The 17,339-nt window shown below is 39.2% G+C and overlaps 1 protein-coding gene across 3 annotated transcripts in view; it reads right to left on the bottom strand.

Moving 5' to 3' along the window:
- Positions 1-3,089: 3,089 nt before the first annotated feature.
- HEATR5B (HEAT repeat containing 5B) overlaps positions 3,090-17,339 on the bottom strand; it is a 59,217-nt gene continuing 44,967 nt past the window's right edge. For all 3 annotated transcript variants that reach the window (XM_074896924.1, XM_074896923.1, XM_074896925.1), the window contains exons 32-36: positions 13,642-13,911; positions 11,153-11,377; positions 8,469-8,620; positions 5,282-5,495; positions 3,090-3,885 (exon numbers count right to left, since the gene is read on the bottom strand). In XM_074896924.1, coding sequence (XP_074753025.1) covers positions 3,581-3,885; positions 5,282-5,495; positions 8,469-8,620; positions 11,153-11,377; positions 13,642-13,911 — 1,166 coding nt within the window. In that variant the 3' untranslated portion in view covers positions 3,090-3,580. The remainder of the gene's footprint in view (positions 3,886-5,281; positions 5,496-8,468; positions 8,621-11,152; positions 11,378-13,641; positions 13,912-17,339) is intronic.

A 17,339-nucleotide genomic window follows, 5' to 3' on the forward strand; every position in this document is an offset into this window, starting at 1 on the left:
GGCACGCCGTGGCAGGGGGGCAGCTGGCAACGCGGCCCCGGGCTGGTCAAGGGTGAGGGAGACGGCGGGGAGCCGCCCCAGCCCCCGCCCCGCAACGCCGCGGCAGGAGGGGTAGGGCGGCCCCGAGCAGCGGCGGGAGCGCGCGTTGATCGTAATGTCCACCTCGCAGCGGGATTTAAAGGGTTTGGGCACAGTCGCAGCCCACCCGGGAGACATAAAAAGAGCGGGTGTTCCGCAACAGTTCCACAAACTTGTCCCGTCACGCCCGGCTTTCCTGTTTCAGCCCTGTTGTGAGCAGTGCTCGGCCTCAAAGCACCAAAAACCATAAATCCAACTCAGGGCTACGGGAGTTTCTTGAAAAAATCTTTAGAAATGCTGAAATGCAGAGCAAACCAAGACTTTACAGGAATTACCATACTGCCTCTTCTGCCAGGAAAGTGAAAACAAGGTATTTTGTGACTGGTGGCGAAGCCTTGGGCTGAGGGCACAAACTAGCAGGAGCACTGCTCTCTCCTACCCCTCCCAAAGACACAAAAGATGGGAGTTAGGCTGGCTGCCCATACTACCAACATACTAACACCACAGCCTTGCTGAAGTCAAACACACCGACCGCTACCAGCAGGCTTTGCAGCTGGGCCAGGTGCTAGCAGCGGGTGGAAGATGGCACACGGCCACCGAGGCTGCTGGGGGTGCTGAGAAGGGGCCCCGCCGCCCCTCGCCATGCCCGGGGCACCCCAGGAGCACCCCGCCGCTTACTCAAGCAGTGCTTCCTGTTGCCTTCTGGCTGTTCCGAAACCATAGGGGCCCACTTCGTAACCCCGCCCTCAGAGATTAGAGCTGGGGCTGGCGGACTTCTTAACACTTTTAAATAGGGAAAAAGAACTAAGGAAGCTTATGGAGAGGGTCTGGGAGCAGAGGGGAATGGGAGCAAAACCACAGAAGAGGGAGCACGCTCTGGGGGACTGCGGCAGGGAACCAGGGTAGAACAACAGGGCTCACCCAGAAAGGAAGGAAACGGCAGAGGGAGAGGGGAAACAGAGCAAACCAGCTTCATGAAAAAGTACATTAAAAAGGCTATTGACAAAGAAAAACATGAGGGTGACAAAGAACAATAAGCACAAGCATTTCACATTATTTAGGTTTTTTAATCAAATGAAATCTGATGCCAAAATATTATGTAAAACCACATGGTTCTACCTTTAGGAGCAGGAGCAAGCAAAGAAGCAAACTAACACTAAACTGAGGAAGGATGTATTCAAATTAAAGTCATGCATACTGTATGCAGTCACACAGTATACAAAGAAAAACCTCTCCCTTCTCTATCCCTCTACATTTTTCTAGTGCCATTTTCCCTTCCACTAACACTTTATTTTTTCTACCAACTTCTTAGTTATGCTTGATTGCTACACTTCCCCCTCCCCCTCTTTTCTAAGTTTTCAGACATCTTGTAGAGTCTAATCAAAACAGAAAAGTGCTGAGATAAAAATTAAGGTAAATAAAACCTGATAATAGACAAAAAGTTCCAACAAACATCAAAGACATTGCCAGATTACCTGGGGCAAAGGGGAAAGGGAATCTAAAACAAGTTATATTTTCTTAGTTTTACTTGCAAAATTTTTGTGTTCTATTTCATACTGAGTTTCCTTATACCTTCTCTCCAATGTTAAACAGGTTCAGAACTTCTAAACAATAAAGCTGGAAACACGTATTAGAAAGTGATATATTTTAATCAGTTTAATTCCCACTACACATACAAAGGTTAAAAACGTAGTGAAATTAGTTTCCTCCTCATGTATGGCATATTGGTTTTAGTTCTGCATGTGTCTCTACTCTGTATATGACAATGGACAAGACTTGGAAATTAACACCTTTATGAAAAAAAATTTGAAAAATTATTAAGAGTATGCACCATTTGTTGTGTCCTTACTTTAGTACTAGAATAGTCACTGGGGGAAAAAAAAAAAAAAGCTTTTCTGATTCTATGTTAAATATTTTGCACACACCAAATACAATAGGGCAAAAGAGCATTGTCTTGTTCTCCATTTTGCATAGGTACTCAAAGAGTTAGACAAGATTGCACTGGAAAAGAGAGACTAGAGGCAAGTGACTATGCAAAAATAACGATCTACAACTATTTTAACCACCTGTTAATCATATTTAATTCTATTTACTATTCCTTTGTTAAGTTTGGGTAACAGTAGAAGCTTCTGAAATATGCAGTTTTTATGCAGTAACCAGAAAAAAAAAGAATAGATGAAACTCAACAGGCCTAGCTGAGTCTTCTAGTTAAATGGCTTCTCTCTATAAAGATAAATATATAGAAAGATCCCTATAGAAGCCCATAAATTCAACAGCAGTGTCAAAAAATCCGTGTTAGTCAGTCTTGTATACACAAGAAAATACATGGTTCTGCACTTCTGCCAATAGGAAGGGTGAGGTCTGGCGGCAGACATTGGGAGTCACTGACTCCGTGCTGGAAGTTTAGCATAGCACTTGACCTCTAGACTCCAAAATCTGCAGATCAGACTCACTCAGATGCGAGGGGAGCCACATGATTTTCAAGTAAGAAAAGCTTGGTAGGAGAAGGAAAAACTGGAGGAGCCTGGCTCTCACTTGTGTTCTGCTGCCTTAGTACAGGGGCAAAGCACTCAAGTAATTTGGCTCTGCAAACTTTATCAAGGACTACAGATAAGATATATCCATTAAGACTTAAATCTTGCAGGATGGTTAAGTACCTAAGAATCTGGACAAAAAGCAGAGCACTGAATCATCATATTCAACCAGTGTCTGGCAGAATAGGAAAAGCTAACACAGAGCACATCACTAAGGCCAAAATCTACACCTACAAAAATGCAGACAGCAGGCAGTTCTCTTTATCAACTCAATTTCCAATGCATTCTTTAAAATTTATCTTAGAAGAGATAGGGGATTAAATTCTTTGAATCCTTTATTAATTTTCAAGCATGGAAACGGATCTGAAAGAAACATACACAACATAAATAAGGACAACTTGTTAAGAGAGCATGCTTTATCATTCACCCTGAGAAAGGCTGAAAATCATCTTTCCCCCCCCCCTCCCACCCCCCCATGCAAGCTGAGATGATCTACCAGGTCTGACAATCCCCTTCCCTACTTTGTTTTCAAAAGGAAAAAGTGCATACTTCTACACTTGAAATTCCCCATGGTACATGGTTAAGTACTGCATAACAGTTTCCCCTCTTCCCTCTGTCCCCACTGTGTTAGTGTGTTGGCACAATGGTAGGATAACAATCACCAGAATTTAAAAACCACTCAAAGGTTTGGGGTAACTTTTAAAAATAAATAAAACTATTTAGTCAGATAGAGAATAGGGTTTTTTGGTGGATAATTTATAACACATATTCATAAATATGATCACATTCAATTTCCTAAAAATCTATACAAGTAACACCATTCCCTTGTAATGCATGGATTTCAAGTAATTACACAAAGCTCTATTGGACAGTCTTTCACATACAAATTACACACATATATGCAGTAACACATTGGGGATAATGTAATGCTTCTGACTACTTAATGGTCCAAAAATAATAAAAGTAATTCAAAAAAAGCTGGTTTTCAGTTTAATTGTTGGGGTGGAATGTACTGTGGGTGGTGGTTGCCTAGCAGCTGCTTTTGCTTTGCTGGCCTGACTTGCTCGGACTGCAGTTTCTAGACGTGTTTTTAATTCAGGAGCAGCTCCCATTACTGTCTTGAAAGCATGTGGGTAAAGTGGACCAATGTGCATTAGATTCTGAAGTGCAAATTCGTGAAGATCCTTAGATGCTGTAGATGCAGAAGCAAAGGCATTTTCATTCAGTAAATAGGAGATCAGAGTGGGAACAAGAAGGGCAAGCAACTGGACTCCTAAAAGTGAATAAAAAAAAAAATACTGTAATAACCATATCAGAGAATAAAACAAAAGAAAAATTAATTTTATCAGCTACCAGACCAGTAAGAATAATTTTCTTTTCAGAAGTGACAATAAACACTGTAATTAAAACATGATCAAATAAAAACCAACTTAAATATAGATGGTTTCCTGTCCCTTGGTCACTCAAATCTTTCTTACCAGGACCGTGTTTCAGACTTCTATTCATCACAGTTATTTTGTTCCTGACATGTTTTTAAAGATGCCTTTGCAGAATCTGATAGCAGATCACTGATAAGAGATTGTAAGATGAAGAATACCTATCGTATTAAAGGATTTCAAAACACTTTTCAGGCAGACAGAAACATTCAATTGAATATGAGTATCAGCCTCCCCAGTGAGCATAATGGAACCACTATTAGTATGAAAGTGTTCACAAAAGTCAGGGACAGTTATCTGCTATATTACTCCATTCTGGAAGACTCCAATCCAAAACCTAGCACCACAGCTATACTTGGACTAGCACAACCTAATAAGGCCAAAGCCCAAAATGGCCCAGGGATTTTCCCCTAAAGGTTTTGACTAAATTCATGCTCATGGGGTATTGTCTCCAGCCAGCATTAGCAAAAATCAGATGTTTTGTTACCTCATTTGCTTCAGTTACTCTCTCATTTTACTCATGTTTCAACTGTGCCAGAAGCAGAATGGCGTTCAAAAAACCCACACATTTAGTGTTTTATCATCAATGAAGAGGAATACCAACAGGGAGTATGTTGGGGGAGGATGCGACACATGACCCGAGCCAACACAAAACCAACAGTAATATATTTACAAGGAACTTTATCAGCATTTAAAACTAAAGGTCTGCAGAGTAAGTCTTTAGAAAACACATTGCTTCAGTTTGAGAGTAACTGAACTTAAACTAAATACTATATTCTATCTGCTGAAGCAAACAGGAGGCTCCATTTACAATCAAGATATTCTGATCTGTACAATTCAGTATCTTGAGCTTTTTTAGATAAGTTTTGTTGAGCTGGTAGAAGCAACCTGATAAAAGAGATGAGACTGCTAAAATAAACAGAAGTTAACAGTGGAAAAAAGTAAATTTAAACGGTGTGAACTACTCATTTCCAAACAGAAGAAAACATCACTCCCTACTGCAGTTCATGTTTAGAATGTCTTTTTTCTGCAAACACCAGAAATGCAAAGGCTACTACTCTATGTGCTATACAAGTCCATGTATGAAAAAGTTCTAGTACTGGAATTACAAAAATACGTTGCACAGACATGGTCTATTTGTGACTATACCATCAAGTTTCTAACCGCAAGATTTCTGACATTCAATATTCTATTTTAGCATTACACATTTCTCTAGAAAAACTAAATACTTACTATTCTGCTCCTCACCAAGGGCAACCAAAGTTTCAAGGACTTTAATTCCTTCTTTGACTGCTAACAGCTCCAGGTTGTTGTTTGGGCGGCTCCTTTCCACAGCTTTCAACTTCTCGACCATGATAGGGGCCAGTGAATGAATATATGGAGTTGACAGGGCTCGATTGGTGTGTTGGAACACGGAAAGCAGAAGCTGGTAACACTTGGCTTGAACCTAATCAAATCAAGATAAATACATTGTCCTGAAAGTTATTTGTTAACTCTGGGAATTCTAATAAAATCTGTTATCTATGTATGTGAGATACATGTGGTACCTCAAAAAAAGGCAACTAAAGGGGAAGAAAACATAATGAATAAGAGGACAGCAGCAATACAGCCCATCTACAAAAATGGTAATAGCCCAGTTTTCAATAAAAGGAAGGCCAGTTAGAAAGAACGTGCAGGTACTAAATGGTACAATGTGAACTCAGAGAAAATAAAGAAATAGTTAATGTCATACAAGTCAGCCACACAGGTCCACAGAGAACTACATCTTTAAGTCTCATAACTACCAGCACCAATAGCAGATGTATCTGCAAAATTATGAAATACTATTTCAATCTTAGAAGGGTAAAACAGCCCATAAAAATGGCTCAGACCAAAGTGATCTTATTGCTCTAACATGAATCAAGGCTGTAGCCAAAAGTGGCAGGCCTGTTCATCCTTCCTTCTCGTTCTCCATCTTGTGCTTGTAGTAGCCTAGGAGTATACGTGGAGGCATAAAATGAGCAGGAAAACAGAACCCTCTCCTTGTCTTCCTTCCATTTTCTTTTTCCCTCCTCCCTCTTTTCTCTGGAAAGCAGGGATTATTAAAGTCATTATTTTGGAAAATGACTCACTGATGATCTGTTTAGAACAACTTATGAATGTATTTTATTTGGATGTACAAAGATCTTCCTCTAAAATCCCACACAAATAACCCACAACTTTTGAAAAGTTAAACAACAAATAGGAGGATAAAACTGCACATGCTTTCAAAATGCACTCAAGTCCAAACAGGATGAATTACTGAGCACATGCTGAAGAGAAACATTCCAGAGTAAGTATTATTTAACACAATGATCTGTGAGGAGATTCAGGAATGACTGAAAACATAAATGTATATAAAAAAATACTGAATAAAAATGACATAATAAAGACTAATAGTAAGCAAATAGAAGTTATGCAGATCAGGTCACTGTTGATTCACTAGTGCATGGCTGCAAGTTTTCTATACAATTTAATTTTTAAGGCATGAAGTAATAACACTTCTTCTAATACCATTTGTATGCTTTCTAACAGAGCTCCACAGAAGAACATTTTCTCCTAATGCCTTATTCAGCATCATCTTTGACTTGTTTCAACAAACTGTTCCTCTATCTCTTCATACCACTCCAAATAATTCCCTTCCCTTTCTGTCTACATTCTTTAAACATTCCTCCTTATTAGCTGTTAAGATAATTAGCCTTCAAAATAAGGAATAAAAGTATCTTTTCTCACATGCATGCATAATTCAAATAAGAGGTTTTAAAACTGCATCTGACAGCAGAATTTAATCCAAGCTTCTTTTATTCCATCTATATAATACAAAACTTTTGACTGCTATGCACTCACAGAAGAAGAAGAAGTCCTGTGACTTTTTTTGGCTTCTTCAAAGTGTGCAAGGCATACTCTCATGTAAAACTTACACATTAGCATTGAGAGACAAGCGTGTCTCAACTGAGTTCACTTGTTGGGGCAAAATGAAATTGAGCTCACCAGCCTTCTGGTTATTACTATACATGATATCTAACCTTCCTGACTTTTGAAGGTGTTGATAGTTTTAAAAATACTCCTGTATTTCCTATGAGGCAGTGGTATTTCTTTAGAAGTTTTTTCCATACTTGATTCAATGCTTTTAGTACAATCAGTATAATGCTTTATTACAAACAGGTGTCTAGTTACTGACCCCAACAATGAGTATTTTGTATTTAAGAAGTAGAGTGAACACAGAATAAGTATTACAGAGCATATGTTCTGCACATCAGCAAGGAGAGTAGACACAATCTGGCTGCTGTCAAAGCCTTCTCTGTGAATTACAAAAATAGTGGCAAGTTCCAGCTCACTGACAGCTTTCCAGCAGGGTGGTGGGCAAAGATGTACTTCTCTCACTGTTCATGTTTATAAGAGCTGAGAGAGACGATGACAAAAGGGTTTCTGCTTCATACAACTGCCATTTCCATTCACACATTAAAATTTAAAATAGCTTTCCACCTGGAGTCAGGCTTCAGAACCAACGGAATTTTATGTCCATGCTCAAAAACACCAGCCATGCTGCAGAGAATTATTAATCTAAACAGGATTTTAAGTGCCTCAATGTGATCCTAAACACATCAGCATTTTTTGCATGTTTTTCTTCTCAGTAATCACTGCAGTGCTCACTTGTGGAAACACTATAGATTTTTCTCTTTAGCTCCTACATGCGTATTTGTATACCCACTCAAACAAACTGATGTATGCATGGCTGAAACAGTTAAGCTTAACTATACAGTGTATTAGCTTGCTTGAACAAAGTCAGTCTACAACTTTTTAGCTTTTCTCTTTAGTGAGAAAATAATTTAGAATATAATTTATAAAGACAAACCAAAGGGAAAAAAATGAAATCAGGAGACAGGTGATTCACAATCTGTAGATGTTCTGATGGTGACCACAAGATTATATTTTTGCACACAAACTGGGTTTTGTAGGAACATGTAGAACAAAGACAGGTTTTGCACAAACAAATATAAAATTCATCAGAAACATGGGCTGCAATTTTGTTTACAGAAAAAGAGGTTTAGCTTGTATTATAAAAGATCAGCATTAATGTAGAAAATGTCACCACTCTCGGGTAACCAACCTTTTCATTTTCTGCAGTTTCACATATCAAAGGTTTTGTTCCTTTTAAAAAGCTGCAAGTCAAAAACCTGGCACAAGGCCATGAACACACATTATTTAGAATCACTTAGTTTGGGTTGTTTTGCTCACTAAAGAGTTTCTATAATGCATTGTTGAAAATTCCTGTTACTTTGACAAGCAGTACCTGTCTCTCAAGTAAAGGCATCACAAAGCATTCAGGAAATACTGTAAATATATCACAATTAGTTTTTCTTAGCTATGTATCATTCACATTTCTGTAATACAATCTTACCCAAGGATCGCAGGAATTTAATGCACTTTTAAATCTGTTCATACATCCATTTTGTAAACACTGAACTCCAATTATTTCAGTGCTTGCTGACCAAAGGAAGAGAGCAATAGCAGTAAGTATGCTTACTTCATCAAGAATAGGCTTAGAGGCTTCTGAAATACAAAAAAACCCACGCTGTTAGCTTACTCCAAAAGGGGTTTAGAGTTTATTTAGTAAAAGCCAGTGCACACAGATAAACTTACAAAAATGCAATAAATGTACTTGAAATTATTTGCAACTGCATACAAACATGTATCTACTTATTATAGAATCACTTTACCATTCATGACTGTGACTGACAAAAAGCTGTGCAAGTCTATTCTAACAGTTGTTTTAACAAAGTCAGTCAAACTTTCTGAAACTTAAATATCAAGGAAAAAACATCACCCACACTTTTTCTGACCAAGTCATATTTTTTTTCAGTGTGTAAACAAGAAAGGAAAAGTGTATTTTTCAGATTCTTTCCCCATTAAAAATATACCTCACCGTTTTTTTTAATTTATTTTTTAATTTATTCTCTTCAGCTAATACAGCAGAGTAAGAAAATGATATCCAGCATGGCAACAACTTTTACTTAACATGAGATTTCACATCACAGACTAGCTGATCTGACAGCTACCAGTCACCAATAAGAACAGTCCTACTTTAACCTTTTCTGCTTTTCAAATAGTCTGTATTTGCCATGCTTATCCTTTTTTTTCCATGCACAAGCTCTATCTTCACAGATCCAATTCATTAATTTACATCAACAGGAAAAAAATATTTACATATAATTATTAGTATATATGTAAAAAGTACTGTTCTGCTGGTTTTGTTGGCCAGATTGGTCCTGCTCTCCCTTGAGAGGCAGAAAGAAACAGCAGATACATAGTCAGCAAGAAGAAAAACAGCATGACTGCCCTTTAGACTGTCAGCTAAGTCACTCAATTTGCTTAGCCATGATGTGAAACCTCACCTCAAAAAACTACTCCAAACATTTTAAGTGACAGTTTAAAAAAAAAAAAAAAATTACTGAATTACAAGGCTTGAAATTATAAGTAGACCTTGCTTTGATTCTTGTGTATGTGATGCGTCCCACTCCACAGAAGATTGGAAAGGAAAAGGTAAACATACACTCTTGCAAGGGACCAAGAAAGATTTCTGAAGTCTGCAAAAAAGCCTAAAGCCCGTAACGTTTCTGGAAAGAGGGACTGGGAAATCTTTACAGTAACAAAAGGCTGGAAGACAAGACCTGATGTGACAAATCAAACTAGAAGTTTGACTTGGTTAACAAATCTACTGATCCTTCTCCTTTAGAAATTTTCAGGATCATTTGCAATTACCTACTCGCTCCTTATCTCTCACATGAGTAACTCCATTCAGGCCTCTCTTGGGGCTCTGTAAATGGCTCCTTGGGGATGTAATGGGATGGTTTTTGGCTGAACTACCATTATGCAAATGGAAAATCTTTGTGTGTCTCTTTTGCTAACAACGCAGCTGAGACTATACATCTTTTTTGGTTTTTGAAGGGCAAAGCAAAGTATGAATGTGAACCAAGAGAAGTAGTCTGCAGTTCTCTAAAGAGACAGAGCAGACATCCTGCTGGTGGGTAACAGATTTTTTTTTGGCAGGGGTAGGATTTTTTTCTTGCCACTGAAAGCTTGTAATACTGTGAATATCTTGCTCCAGTATGAACCTTGCCACAGTTATCCATTACTGTCTTCACACTCACTTTAACGCTCACTGTCATGAAGACTATGAATCGTGTCAGCAAACACTTAAAGGATACACTGATTGCCATTTTTCTTGAGGTTTAATTCATCAAGGTGTCAAGTCAACATACAATACTGAACAATTACAGTTTAGGTAAAGAAATCAGTTCCCCTGCAAACACTGTTTTGGCAACTAAAATCTCCTTTTCTTTAAGCTAGCACCTATTCTGTGGAAAGAAGAAAGGAGGGGTGGAAATGATAAGTTTGCTCAGGCCTTGCCAAGATGTCTAGAGTTGCCAGTAGTCACAGAAATTGAGGCATAGTTCAGGAAGTGAAGTGAATTCAGCTTGGAAGTCATTTAGATTTCACTTGCAAGGCATTCAGCAGATGTCAAGAAGACCGATTGATAGGTAGATTTCCATGTTCCAGAAGCAAGTCATCATTTGAAACTATGAATACTGGTAAGGTCAGCCTAAGAAAAAATCTAAAGCATGAAATAATCACATCATAATGCGATTCAAAATGGAAGAGTCTGAATTAGTACAGAAGAATACCCTTTGGAAAGGACCTGAGAGAAGGGGGGGCTACAAGGTGAGTTGCAAAAGGCAAAATTTCTAACCGGAGGTTATGATCAATAGTGTCAAAGAAAACAGACCAAGAAAGAAAACAGACCAACAAGAACAAATCTGGGATGGGAACTCCCGAGATGTAATTGTATTTTCTTAAAGCCAATTCTGGTTTTGCCTTCAACACAACCTATTAACTGATTAGTTATGGTACGTGCACTCAGGTCTTTTTCCCATTTCAATTTTACAAGCAATTCATCACCACTTTTAATCCCCAACCGTCAGACATGAAGCGTATTAAATTATAGACAGATACAATACTTGCCTTTTCATTACACCAAAAGTCAGTTTACTAATTTTAACTCTCCTGCACCAGGAAACCACTTACCAGGTTGAGAGTATTCCAAGATAGATGCCAGAGTGCTGCGGATAAGACCGGTCCATTGTTTCTGAGTTTCATCAGTCCTGACTGTTGGAAGAGTAACAATAGTTTTTATCCCTTGAAGGGCTGCACTGACAGGAGGTGGGACCTGATTATCTGCTGATTTTATTGCTGTTTCTTTCAATACTCTTGTAATCAGAAATAGGATAGTGGGTAAGATTGTCATACAGCCTAAAAAAAAAAAAAAAAAGACAGAATTTCTGAAGTTCATTCCAACGTGTTTGGTAGATAACCTCTAACTTTCCCAATATGGATATATATGGCTAGCAGACAAAGGAGTCACCAAGATAAACAGCAATTCAGGTAACAAGTAATACAGGCCGTTTAATATTTTTATCACCAAATTCATTCATCAGTACTACTGAAGCACAGCTTGTGTGGCTTGTGTTATGATAACACTTAAAATGTTGCTGTCAATTCAGGAATGATGATCCAGCTATTAAAGTTCTGCCCTACATGGCATGTGATACATGGTATGTATCATATTGAACACATCCAGATTGTTAAATGTCTTAAAGCAGGATATGAATATGACTAGGGTCCTATAAAGTAAACAACAGCAACAACAACAACAACAACAAGAGGTCTGGAAACAGATATCCAAAGTAAGTTATGGCACTTTCCAAGGAAGCTGGTGCGTGGTACAAGCCCCAGAAGCAAAGTAAGGAAGTTATCTGGGTGTCTCATATCCTGGGCAAAAGCTGTAGCCATCTGGCTACTGGACAAAGGAGACAAAACGATCCTCCTCCTACTGCATTGCTTTTCTGCAGAAATCACACCCATGTTTTGTGCAGCCAGTCCTGCAGATGCAAGTTAGGCATACTCAAGAATATTGGTCAGGTAACACATAACCTAGCCTTAGACACATGGGAACTTACTTAGAAGGAGTTTCAATAACTCTAAGCCCCTTTAGTACTGAAAGAAGGGTGCTATTGGGTTTAGACATGTAATACCAATCTACAGCTCATTTCAGATGGTCAAGTCTCTTTCCATATTTTTTCTATGCCTCATATTCCTCCATTTGTGAAAGCACAAATCACGCCATTTTCCTACTTCTGGAAGTGCTGTGAGGATAAATACACTGAGTAGAATTATTATAACTGGAAGGGACTACTGCAGGTCATCTAGTCCAATCCCCTTTTTCAAAGCAGCAGTTCCTCTAGATCAGATTGCCCAGTATCTTGTCCAATGAGACTGCAAAATGCTCATGTTTTAAAAGAAAGAGGAAGAAATATAAAAAACCCACTCAATCACAGAAAGTGATGAATTCTCTTTGTTCACAGTTTCCCTTACATCCAAAGGCACAATTAACACAAATGTTTGTGCATGTACGGTCCCCCCCTCCCTACAGTTATCAGCTGGCTACATGTTCTGGATGAGTAAAAAAAGACAACTCTAGCAGTCTCTGTAGACTAACCATAGTATCAAGCTACTTTCACTGGCCACTTGCCAAATGCTGGGAGTCATGCCTTCAACTCCAGTCAACATGAAAATAGTATTTCACTCTTTTTGTCCACCCTCCCCCACTCCCCTGCCCCCAAAAAGAAAGGGAGAAAGGAAAACCAACCAGGAATCAAATATAAACAGTGCAGGACTCCAGATCAGCTCAAAATCTACTATTTTTTAAGAATTGTAAGACACAAATTGTCTGTTTGAAGACAGCCCATGTTGTGTCCTGAGCATGACTTTGTCCAAATGTTATTTACCATGCATTTCATGGACCAAATTGCATGTCATTAAAGGACCAACCTCTAAAATGCCTTATCTACATCAGTGCATGAAACTTCCCAGAGACTGACAAGACAACTCTTAAGCAATTTGTTCTCTGAAAAGCAAAGCTCAAAGAGCTTAGCTTCCCATGCAATTGTGTCCTTTACCCCTGAACTCCGCTCAGTGCAATTACCCTAGTTTACAGATATCCTTTGTGACAGTCTCCCTGGGCAGAAGAAAGCTCCATTTAGTTTGGAGTCACATTTGGGATGACTGACAGCCAACGGCTGCAAAACCAAGTGTACCACAGCTGAATTGTGCTGGTTTTTCCTCAGTAGGATTCTCTTTTCACCCAGCTGCTGCTTTTCATGAACTTCTCAGGAATTTAATTATCTCTGAGATGTCTATGTTCTTTCACAAAACTATTAAAATTAGCCAAAAGATTTCAAAATCATGAAAAAAGGGGAAAAAAAAAACCAATTAAGTTGTACTATAGAGCTCATTTCCTCAGCAAACTTGGAGCACACATGCAAATTTAAAATAAAATAATTTCTGAATTTATGTTGCCTGAATTCTTAATTTATTTTAGAACCTAAACATATTTTTCAACAGATGACCCTTAAAGTATCCCATAAAAATATATTTACAGTTTGATTTTAGCATCATATGCTCACTGCCCTTCCCCTACCTTAACCACTCATACATGTTTTGTTACAATACCTTACCTGCTGAAGAACACAGGGAAGGCAGGTCAGACAGTATAGTAACAGTGGCAGCCACAAGACGAGCACTTTCCTCAGAGAGGTGGGATTTGGCAGCAATGTGACTTGGAGAATCTGGCACTTTTGAACTCAGATGGGGCATGTGCCGTACTAGGATAAACATGAGCAATTCCATAGCTGCAAAGACTAGAGATTTTCCAGGCACAAGACCACCACTCTCACCTCCCTCTCCTAAAGCAAGAGGATTTTCTTTTTCCTCAATATCATCTTCATCTGAAAAAAATAAAGAAATGTCTGAGGAGATAGTTAAGAAAGATCCCATACTAAAGATTACATGAAACACTCTTTAAAAAAAAAAAAGTGTTAAACTAATCAAGAAGTTGCTTCGCAGTAAGATATAACAAACATGGCTTGTGTCAAACTAAAGGTTTAAGAATTACTTTTAAGGGGTTTAGAATGCTTTAGAAGTATTGTGATTGCAACGATACTTATTAAAAATCTATCCACAACTAGGAAAAGTAGTAACGCTTACACAAAATAAAAATGCAGTGATTATTTTTGCTTCGGTTAAAACTGATTGTAAAATTAACAGCAATGCCTTCCAAATAAATAGGCATGACAGTATTTTAATTTAATGGCTATTAATTAAATGTTCCACCCTGATGAAATCTTATTTCAGCCTAAATTGATTATGAAATAAGAGAACAGAAAAGCATTGTAGGATTCTATGTCCGAGTTCATGATTTCAGTGCATTCAGTTCAAAAGTCTCTCTTTTGAATGGCAGCTTGGCCAGCTGCAGTCTTTCCTTCTCCCATTAAACAGCAACAAAGATTCAGCAAGTCAAAGCTGGCCTTAACTACCCCTATGGAGCTCCTATGAATTTAAATGATTGTTAGTGTTATCACATTCACCGATTTGAAAAATGCAACTTACTGGGCCTACAGTAAACAATTACATTAATTCACATGAAGGAACAGAGCTTGCATTTTTAGCTGTGCTGGTTCCTCAAGTTCCAGCAAAATCCTCTCTGTTTTTATGTGGAAAACAGGCAAAAGCTAACAGTTGGGATTTTTTTCTCAACAGTATGTTGTGCCAGACTAATATGGTAGTTGTCCTTGGTAAAAAAATATTCTTTGGGTTTTACTTTACTACTTTCTGGTAAAAGCAAGCATGGCAGACCTAACCTAACCAGGTATCAATGAACTATTTGACAGGCTGCCACTTGGAAACTGATTTATCTGTCAACGATGGAAACAATATATCCAATGTGAGCTTTTTTTAAAGAAATAGTAAAGGGATGATTGAACAGGAAGATGCTCTGTTTAAAGGAAGAGGTTACTGAAGGTACCTCAGAAGGTAGTTTTCACACTGATGCTAATACCCTCATCAAGGACATTGTTACATAAAGTAGAAATAAAGTAACAATATGCTGGTGGAAAGCCTAAGCAAAACATCAGAAGCTGAAATACCATACCAGAAGAAGCAAGGATAAAAGAAGAAGAATTACTTTTACTAAAACTCACTAAAGGCCAAGTAGAGGAACAGTATTTAAGTATATCAACTCATCAAAGAATCTCAGAAAAGTTTAAATTGAAGGGGACCTCCATAACTCATCCAAGTCCAATCTCATGTTCAACACAGGGCCAACTTGAAAGCTAGAGCAGGTTGCTCAGGGCTGGTCCAGTTCTGAATTCTCTCCAAGCATGGAGATGCCACAATATCCCTGGGTACATGTTCCACTGCTTCACCACTCCCATGGTGACAAATTTTTCCCTTGTATCCCATCTGGATTTCCATTGCTGCAACTTGTATCGTTGCCTCTTTTCCTTCCACCACATGCCTTTCAGAAGAGTATGGATTGGTCTTCTCTTTAAATCCCCTTTAAGAGGGGGGATTGCTATTCTGTCCCATATTAACACTCTCTTCTGAAGGCTAGACAAGTTCAGCTCTCAGCTTCTTCTCATGTGTCACATACTTCACCTCCCTAAGCAGCTTAGTGGACCTCCACTGGACTTCCTTCAGTTTGTCAACATTTCTCTTATTCAGGATGAGGGGGAAGGGGGAAGAAAACTAGACACTGCTCCAGATGCATCTTCACAATCTCAAATAGAAATGACAATCATACCCCTTAATCTACTGGTCATGCTTTTCTAATGCATCCCAGTAACAGCCTTCAAGCATTGCATAGTCACACCACAGATTCACATTCAACTTGTTATCCAGCAAATCTGCTATGCAGCCTGTCAGCCCCCAGCCTACACCAATGCACAGGGCTATTCCACATGAAATGCAGGATTCTGCATTTGTCTTTGCTGAACTTCAGCAGGTTCTCAGTCCTGCAGCTTGAGATTCCTCTGAAAGGCAGCACCGCCCTCTAGTATATCCACCACTTGCACAACTCGGTATCATCCACAAATGTGCTGAGGGTGCATTCTGTCCTATCATCCAGGTTGTTAATGACGATGTGTAACAGCAGCAGACCCAACACTGAACTCTAAAGAACACCAGTTGCAACTAGCTGCCAATTAGACTTGAATCACCAAACTCCATTCAAGCACAGCAGCCCAGCCAGTTAACTCTCCTACTTTTCAGCCCGTATCTCTCCAGTTTGACAATGATACTATGGGGTGCTGAGTCAAAAGCCTTGCAAAAGTCAAGGTAAACAACATTCACCACTCCCTCTTCTTCCAAAGCCAGTTATTTCATCACAGAGGGTCATGATGCATTATTTGTCCTTGGTAAGTCTGTGCTTGCTGTTTCAAATCACATTCTGCTACTTCATGTACTCAGAAGTGCTTTCCAAGGGAATTTACTCCAGAATCTTTCAACACAGCAGACTTACTGGCATGTAGTATCCCCAAATTCACTTTACGTCTTTAATCACTGTAAGTTAAGACATAGCATCTACTTTTTGCCATTCATTGGAAAGCTTCCTTGAGCCCCACAGCTTTTCAAAAACAACTGCAGCAGACTTAGCATGTAATCAGCCAGCTCACTCAGATGCATCCCATCTGGTCCCAGCGTATGTCCAGCTTTTACTTAAGCAGTCCCTAAGTTGATGCCCATCTACCATAGGTAGCAGTTCTCACCCCTAAACTTGCTCACTAGACAGAGACACAGGAAGACCAAGCAAAGAAGATAATAGTGCTTCCATTTTTCCTCCAGGGCGTTTCATCATTAGATCAGCCAATCCATTCAGCAGGTCCAAATTTCCTTGGCCTTTTTGCTACCATCTATAAAAAGCCCTTCTTGTCACACCTTAAATTCATCAGCAGCCTCAGCTCCAGCCAAATCATTGCCTTCCTAATTCCACTCCTCCATATCTGAGTAGACATCCTCAACAGTCTTCCTGGACAGTCTGACCCCACTTCCACCATCTATACACTTCTTTGTCACATTTGAGCTCGGTCAGAAGTTCCCATTCAGCCAAGTCAGGCTCCTGCCATGCCTGCTTGGCACACTACACTTTTAGATGAGCTATTTCTTGTCACCAGTCACCAAAGATGAACCATCTCTCTTTTGCCCTTCTGAGAAGCTTACCACAGGATTTTGTCTGAAAGCTCCTTGCACAAGCCCAAGTCTGCCAAGTCAGGCCAAAGCTTTTCCTCAGCTACTTGCTTTCTTCTTTTCCCTCAGGATCATGAAATCCAGTATCTCATGGCTGCTACAGCCACAGCTACCATTAACCTTCGTAACCATT

Source organism: Athene noctua, chromosome 1, assembly GCF_965140245.1.
Source record: "Athene noctua chromosome 1, bAthNoc1.hap1.1, whole genome shotgun sequence".
Classification (NCBI taxonomy): Eukaryota; Metazoa; Chordata; class Aves; order Strigiformes; family Strigidae; genus Athene; species Athene noctua.